The 8,715-nt window shown below is 39.9% G+C and overlaps 1 protein-coding gene across 1 annotated transcript; it reads left to right on the top strand.

Annotated features, from left to right (window-relative positions):
• The first annotated feature begins 4,985 nt into the window (after positions 1-4,985).
• Positions 4,986-8,006, top strand: LOC100722882 (exportin-2-like). Its single transcript, XM_063258505.1, is given in 4 exon segments — positions 4,986-5,143; positions 5,146-5,714; positions 5,716-7,291; positions 7,294-8,006. Coding segments are annotated over 4 exon segments (2,910 nt in total). The 5' UTR covers positions 4,986-5,091.
• Positions 8,007-8,715: the final 709 nt, after the last annotated feature.

Genomic DNA, 8,715 nt, shown 5'->3' with positions numbered 1-8,715 from the left:
GCCAGTGTGCCCTCAGGCTCACGGGAGACACTGACTTCTTGTCTCCCTGGCACCCATGCTGCCACTTACCAGGAGGAAGGACTTGTTGCTTTCTTGTTCAGCCCCCCAAGTTCCAACATGGCCCTATTTATTTTTCCTTATGCTACTAAACATCTAACAGAAAATCACATGACAGAATGACAGCTTAAATATACAATGTTTCTTTAAACTGTAACATTATATATTATTCTGTATACAAATTATAATCTATAAATAGGCCAAAACGTAATAAATTGGGGCCAGGGATTTAGCTTAGTGGCATAAGCACCTGCCTGTCAAGCACAAGGTCATGAGTTCAATTCCTGGCACCAAAAAAAAAAAAAGTAGGTAAAAAATAATAAGTCAATCAAAAATGTCAGGTTACACAATCATGTCACATATCACATAATTTAATTTCTATCCAATATAATAACCATCGTCAATTTTTATCCTGTTCTTGGGAAATTCTGTATCAAATTGTGCATCACTTTTATTCTCTTTAAAGTAAATAAGTAAATCTCCTCCTACCACCACGTTGCTTAATTCACCCAGCTGGGTTTCTACCTCACCCTAATGTTACTTATCTTGGAGGATGGGATATCCAAAGGCCAGCAGTCCTCTTTAGGTGAGCTACCCAAAAGCAGCTGGACCTAAGATACCTGCCAGAGTAACAAGTAGGTGATGCCTAATGTCATTGTAATCCCATTGGCATGCAGCATGGTACACCCCAGTGGCATCACAGTTGACAATTGCCATGATGGTGACCAAAAAGAACCATAAAAGTGGGGATAAAGGTGGCACTCAAATTCCTGGGAAATCTCTGCCCATTCTCACAAGAAGCATAAATATTCCTCCCTTTAATTGGCCATGTTTCCCCCTTGTTTCTTTTATCCTCTATCTATAAATTCTCTTTCCTAAACAGATCAAGAAACTCATTTGCAAGTATCTCCTGCTTCTCCAATTCTTGGCCAAGAACAATGTTTTTCATTGCTCAATTGCTTGGTTTTATCGATTTCACAATTCCAAAGAGGGAAAATAAACAATCCAGTTTGGAGTCAAAATTGGCAGTGCCAACAGTTCTCCAAGGCAGAGCCCAGGCCACCAGCTCCATCACCCTAAGCTCTGCACACACTGCCACAAGGCTTTGCCTTTAAAATAAGGGCCTTTGGGACATGATAGCTTTGAATCCCACTTCAGTGTCCTGACGTGTGTGTGTGTGTGTGTGTGTGTGTGTGTGTATGATGTTTGGCCTTATTTTAAATGTAGGTTTTATTATTAAAGTATGGTGAGACTAATACAAACAACTGCCATTGAAAAAGTTTATGTCCCACAAATCCCAACAGGATAGGAGGCCACCATGGGCCACATGAGGAAGTTTGGGAGTTAGTCAGTAAGCAAATGGAGGAGGGTCTAGGCAAGAGCATTGACTGTGATTTCTATAGAAAGGAATGACCAAGCAGGGTAAGCAGGCTTAGGACTGGCTGATCGGAATCCCTTCCATGGGCTCTGGGACATAAGAGCTACCACCAGATGTCTACAGTGGGTTCCTGGAGTAATTATGACAGAAGAGTAGCTAGAGTATAAGAGCCCAGTACATGAACTGATTGCAGTGTGAGCTCTCTCTAGAGTGGCTGGTTTGCATGAAAGGAGAGTTTGCAGGTAAAATCTTAATTTTCCTGTGGAATTGGCTGGCTCTGAAGGGGAAGCTCTTGAAGGGTCAGCAAGACCCAAGATGCAAAAGCATCAGAAATACACTGTCAACACAGCCTGCATGCAGAAGAGTTGATGTACAAGGTCTCACTACTCTCCTTTGAAAGGTCTGCTTATGAAATTGGTGCTTAGCTGGTTTCTGGGAACGGATTTAGGAAGAGTTTCAACCACTCTGTGCAGGAACAGTGGATCACTTACCACAGTAGAGAATTTACAAATTGTGGCTAATGCTGAAAGCAACCTTTTCTCAGGGGACTCTGGGATTTGGGCACATGCCAGGCAGCCAGGAGTATAAGCCCCTAAGCCATGAGTTGCTAAAGAGCTTCTCTAGCATTTGCTGTCTTAGTTTACTGATGAAGGAATTAAGAGTGTCCTATGTGTCTCCTCTGAAAAATATCTCTGGAGGCTTGTGCTTGGTTTTTCCTGGACTTTTCCTGTGTATCTTTTTCTTTGCTGGTCTTGCTTTGTTCTTTTCACTCTAAGAAATCATTTCCATGTGTCTAACTGTATATTCGAAGTCATGCTAATGAATCATGAACTCTAGAGATGCTCTCGGAGAACCCTAAAATGGTTATCTCTTTATCCAGTGAATATTAATCCCCAATTAACTTTGATTCTAAAAAATAAGTTTTTAAAATTAGTCATCATTAAATATTTGGCATACTGAATAAAAATCACACTCTGGTATGAATCATCTGTGAAGGGTATTTTGTGATCAAGCTATTTCCCAGCTCTCTGAAGTTTTATCTTTGATCCTTAATTTAGTAATGCCAGGAGTACCTCTCACGGCCCTCCTCATAGGAACTCTTGGCTTCTTCTACATTCTGTTCACTTCTATGGAAGTGAACATTCTTTGTGGAATGTTATTGATTTTTGTGAACTCTTTTTGTCCCTTGTCTACTTTTTCCAGATAATCATATAGAAGTAATTTCACATAGTTGAATGATAAAATAAACCCAGAAAGAACACTCATACCGTTTATGCAGCTTCTTCCAGCAGTAATATTTGCAAAACTATACTACAACATCATAGATGATATACTGTGTATTGATATTGACAGAATCCATTAATCTTATTCAGGTTTCCTATGTCACTTGCACTCTGTAGTATTCAACCATGTACAATTTATCCCCAATGCAGTTTCTTTATCCACAACCACACTGGACGGTGGAACTTCAGTTCACAAACTTGATTCTTTCTACAATTTTTGTTGCCACCAAATTGCACACTTGCAACCAGAATCATGGAACAAATTCTATGACCATAGTCATGGGCTGCACTAAACAGCTCCAACTCCACAAGGACCCTTTTTATTGCTCTTTTATAACTACACCCAGTTCCTCTTCCCTGGTAACCACTAATCTCATCTCCATTTCTAGCATGTTACATAAGGGACTCATGCAACATTTAACATTTTAGAATTGGCTTTATTCTCTCAACATGATTTCCTGGGGCTTTATCTAGTCTGCTTCAATAATCAGTGTGGTAGTTTCCCCTTGTCCATAATCTTGCTTTCCATAGTTTTGATACCATAGTATTAAAATACAAGATGTGGAAATTTCCAGAAAGAAGCAATTTATACATTTTATGTAACTTTTACTGCAGTCTATTATAAGAAATTTTCAAGTTCATTAATCATTATATGATTAATCTCTTACTGAGCCTACTTTATAAATTAAGCATTATCATAGGTATGTATGCATTCATGCATGAGGAAAAACATAATATATAGGGTTCATACCATCTGAGGCTTCAGCATCCACTAGGCATCTTGGAACATATCCCCAAGAAATAAGGGAGAGGTATTACAGTTTCTCCATTTTTGTACCTAAGTAGTATTCCATTGTATGCCTGGATCACAGCTTGTTCATCAACTGATTTGTTGAAAGAATTCTGGATTTATTCTATTTTGGCACTTGAAAATGGAGCTGCTACAAACACTCATATAAAGACATTTGTGTGAACACACCTTTTCACTTGTCTGGATGGAGAACCACAAGTGCAGTGGCTGGATCATTGCTATGGCTGTGTCTAGACGTCCCCTCAAAGCCTAATGTGGTCATGAAGTATTTTTAGAGGCAGCTGAATCTAGAGTATATGACTGATTTGTAGCGCAATACTGGGATTAAAAGTACTGGTATTAAGCGTGGGTGATGGATGGATCAGGCACCAGTCGGATTGGCTCAGCCCTAATCCCAGGAGACAAGATACAATATAAATGACAGAAAGAGGCTTGTACCCTGCCTTGTTGCTTTTTCTGTCTTCTGCCATCATGAACTGTTGCCCATGTGCCACCCTTCCTTGGAGCCAGCTATGGGCTGGAACCTCTACAAACTGTGAACTAAATAAACCTTTCCTCCTTCAACCTGGGTTTTGGGTGTTTTGTCTCAGCGATGAGAGAAAAGTAACTAAGGCAGTCATACAACTGTCTATGCCTTTTGTTAAGAACCTGTCAAACTATATCCTGAAGGTGAGTAATCCTGTTTCTCCGACTATTAAATTTTCACTGTCCCAGATTCCCCTTTTTCCTACTGAGTGATAACAATCCTTGCCTAGTATGCATGAGGTCCTGGATTCAATTCTCAGGACAGAAAATCATTAAAAGACACCACAAAATCATATTCCTCCTCTTGAAAATATGTCTAAGTGCTTAGAGGCCTATCTCTAATGGGAATAAAATACAATATACCTGTCCCTCTCATGCTAGGGCAAACATCACCTGCCTATTTCCTTCCCGCCCTCACAAAACTCAGTCTTTGTTTCCTAAAGGAAACTGTCCGAGATCCCCCAGGCCAAGTGGAATGGTTCCTCTGCACCCTACCTGTCCTCACATAGTAGCATTGCCACCTCTATTTCAATTACTCAAGTAGTTGTGTTCCTTGCTTCTCAATTCTCTGAGAGGAGGAATGAGGAAGATCTCATTTGTCACCCTATCCTCAATATCTAACCCACTGTCCCTGAACATGTAGGTGCACAAGTGTTTCTCTCTCTGTGTGTCTCTCTCTGTCTCTCTCTGTCTCTCTCTGTCTCTGTCTCTCTGTCTCTGTCTCTCTGTCTGTCTCTGTCTCTCTCTCTCTCTCTCTCTCTCTCTCTCTGTGTGTGTGTGTGTGTGTGTGTGTGTGTGTGTGTGTGTGTGTGTGTGTGTCTGTCTCTCTCTGTCTCTCTCTCCAAATGAGCAGTCCTAACTTCAAAGGCACAGTTCACACTATACTCCAGGCAGCTCTTACCTGCCAATTAAAATTGACATAAGAGGCCTGGGTTTGAATGTGAGGCGGAGCAGTGGTAGGAGAGGGTACTGCTTGCTACAGTGTGCGGCCAGGATTCCCTCTTCCGTTCCTGTATCCCCACAAGGAGTTTATAGCAATGGAGCTTAGTGATGCAAATTTGCAAACACTAACAGAATATTTGGAAAAAACCTTGATCCTGATCCTGCCATCAGACGTCCAGCTGAAAAATTTCTTGAATCTGTAGAAGGAAATCAGAATTATCCACTGTTACTTTTAACATTACTAGAGAAGTCCCAGGATAATGTCATCAAAGTGTGTGCTTCAGTAACATTCACGAACTATATTAAAAGAAACTGGAGAATTATTAAAGATGAACCCAACAAAATTTGTGAAGCTGATCGAGTAGCCATTAAAGCCAACATAGTGCATTTGATGCTTAGTAGCCCAGAGCAAATTCAGAAGCAGTTAAATGATGCTATTAGCATTATTGGCAGAGAAGATTTCCCTCAGAAATGGCCTGACTCACTGACAGAAATGGTGAATCGCTTTCAGAGTGGAGATTTCCATGTTATTAATGGAGTCCTTCATACAGCACATTCATTATTTAAAAGACATCGTCATGAATTTAAGTCAAATGAGTTATGGACCGAAATTAAACTTTTCCTGGATGCCTTTGCTTTGCCTTTGACGAATCTATTTAAGGCCACTATCGAACTGTGTAGTACCCATGCAAATGATGCTTCCGCCCTGAGGATTCTTTTTTTCTTCCTTGATTCTGATCTCAAAATTGTTCTACAGTTTAAACTTTCAGGATCTCCCTGAGTCTTTTGAAGATAATATGGAAACTTGGATGAACAATTTTCATACCCTCTTGACACTGGATAATAAGCTTCTACAAACTGATGATGAAGAGGAAGCTGGGCTATTGGAGCTCTTAAAATCTCAGATTTGTGATAATGCTGCACTCTATGCTCAAAAGTATGATGAAGAGTTTCAGCAGTACCTGCCTCGCTTTGTCACAGCCATCTGGAATCTGTTAGTTACAACAGGTCAAGAGGTTAGATATGATTTGTTGGTAAGTAATGCAATTCAGTTTCTGGCTTCAGTTTGTGAGAGGCCTCACTATAAGAATCTGTTTGAGGACCAGAGCACGCTGACAAGTATCTGTGAAAAGGTTCTTGTGCCTAACACGGAATTCAGAACTGCTGATGAAGAGGTATTTGAAGATAATTCTGAGGAGTACATAAGAAGAGATTTGGAAGGATCAGATATTGATACAAGACGCAGGGCTGCTTGTGATATGGTACGAGGATTGTGCAAGTTTTTTGAGGGACCCGTGACAGGAATCTTCTCTGGTTATGTTAACTCTATGCCTCAAGAATATGCAAAAAATCCATCTGTCAACTGGAAACATAAAGATGCAGCCATTTACCTAGTGACATCTTTGGCATCAAAGGCCCAAACACAGAAGCATGGAATTACACAAGCTAATGAACTTGTAAACCTGACGGAGTTCTTTATGAATCACGTCCTTCCTGATTTAAAATCACCTAATGTGAATGAATTTCCTGTCCTTAAAGCTGATGGCATCAAATATATTATGATTTTTAGGAATCAAGTACCAAAAGAGCATCTTTTGGTCTCTGTTCCTCTCTTGATTAATCGTCTTCAAGCTGAAAGTATCGTCGTTCGTACTTAGGCGGCACATGCTGTTGAATGGTTGTTTACTATGAGGGAGCCTAACAACGCCACTCCTTTTACAGCTGCAGAAATCACACCGTTTGTTGAGATTCTGCTAACAAACCTTTTCAAAGCTCTCACACTTCCTGGCTCTTCAGAAAATGAATATATTATGAAAGCTATCATGAGAAGTTTCTCCCTCCTACAAGAAGCTATCGTCCCCTACATCCCTCCTCTCATCACGCATCTTACACGGAAGCTATTGGCTGTTAGTAAGAACCCAAGAAAACCTCACTTCAATCACTACATGTTTGAAGCAATATGCTTATCCATCAGAATAACTTGCAAAGCTAACTCTGCTGCTGTGGTAAACTTTGAGGAGGCTTTGTTTCTGGTGTTTACTGAAATCTTACAAAATGATGTACAAGAGTTTATTCTATACGTCTTTCAAGTGATGTCTTTGCTTCTGGAAACACACAAAAATGATATCCCGTCATCTTACATGGCCTTATTTCTTCATCTCCTCCAGCCAGTGCTTTGGGAAAGGACAGGAAATATCCCTGCTTTAGTGAGGCTGCTTCAAGCATTCTTAGAACGCAGTTCTAACACAACAGCAAGCGCTGCAGTTGACAGAATTCCTGGTTTACTGGGTGTCTTCAGAAGCTAATTGCATCCAAAGCAAATGACCACCAAAGCTTTTATCTTCTGAACAGTATAATAGAACACATGCCTCCTGAATCAGTTGACCAGTACAGAAAGCAAATTTTCCTTCTACTATTCCAAAGACTTCAGAATTCTAAAACTACAAAGTTTATCAAGAGTTTCTTAGTCTTTATTAATTTGTATTGCATAAACTATGGAGCCCTAGCATTACAAGAAATATTTGATGGTATACAACCCAAAATGTTTGAAATGGTTTTGGAAAAAATCATTATTCCTGAAATTCAGAAAGTATCTGGAAATGTGGAGAAAAAGATCTGTGCAGTTGGCATAACAAAGTTACTCACAGAATGTCCGCCAATGATGGACATCGAATACACCAAGCTGTGGACTCCTTTATTACAGTCTCTGATTGGCCTTTTTGAGTTACCTGAAGATGACACCATTCCAGATGAAGAGCATTTTATTGACATAGAAGATACACCGGAGTATCAGACAGCATTCTCACTGCTGGCATTTGCTGGCAAAAAAGAGCATGACCCCGTAAGTCAAATGGTGAACAACCCCAAAATTCATCTGGCACAGTCACTTCACAAATTGTCTACTGCCTGTCCAGGAAGGGTTCCCTCCATGGTGAGCACAGGTCTCCATGCAGAAGCGCTGCAGTATCTCCAGGGAAACCTTCAGGCAGCCAGAGTGACGCTGCTCTGACTGGCTAAACCCACTGTGGGAGAACAGTTTCTGTAGACTTGTGAGCACAGCTGCATTCAAAAAAGCAAGTTTTCCTCTTGAACTTGTCCTTATAATATCTTATAAAGGATATTAAATGTTGCTTTAAGCTGAAAAAAATTGACATAAGAGTTAAAAATGTAAATCAACAAGATTTGCTTTCTATTTCCAAATAATATATGTTAATGAATTAATAATCTCTTCTAAAAGAGCAACTGGACTTCTTTTGCTTGATGTGTGGAAATCAGCCCTTTATTATGGCTATAGACACACATTTCAACCTGTCATGTTTAGATGTGTGCACATAGTATAATAATCTGCTTTAACTGCTTATTAACTGTCCCTAGAATCAGTAATTTCTAACAGAATCTTTACCTGGACTTTCAATTTTCATTTTAGGTCATTAAGTTCCTTCTAATGCTAGGAGACATTCTCCTATTTCCAGAGGCAAGAATCCAATATTGTCATAAAAATGATTATTACCCTAGAGATGTATGTAATAGAGTGCAGTATCTAATTCCACCCAAGGGATTTGGACACTTCTAATTAGTCTGTGTTCCTTAAGCCCTGATGAGGAACGCATCTGAGCTATTGTTAGTTTCTTCCAAAAAGGCCCATGATCTCACCATCAATCCCTGAAGTTCCCAAACCTATGAAGGGAAGATGAGATAGTCATACAAAGCACTTGTAA

Source organism: Cavia porcellus, unplaced genomic scaffold (genome assembly GCF_034190915.1).
Source record: "Cavia porcellus strain 051 isolate PalLab524CR breed Dunkin Hartley unplaced genomic scaffold, mCavPor4.1 scaffold_11, whole genome shotgun sequence".
In the NCBI taxonomy this organism is placed as follows: Eukaryota; Metazoa; Chordata; class Mammalia; order Rodentia; family Caviidae; genus Cavia; species Cavia porcellus.
This window is presented reverse-complemented; position numbering and strand designations above follow the sequence as displayed.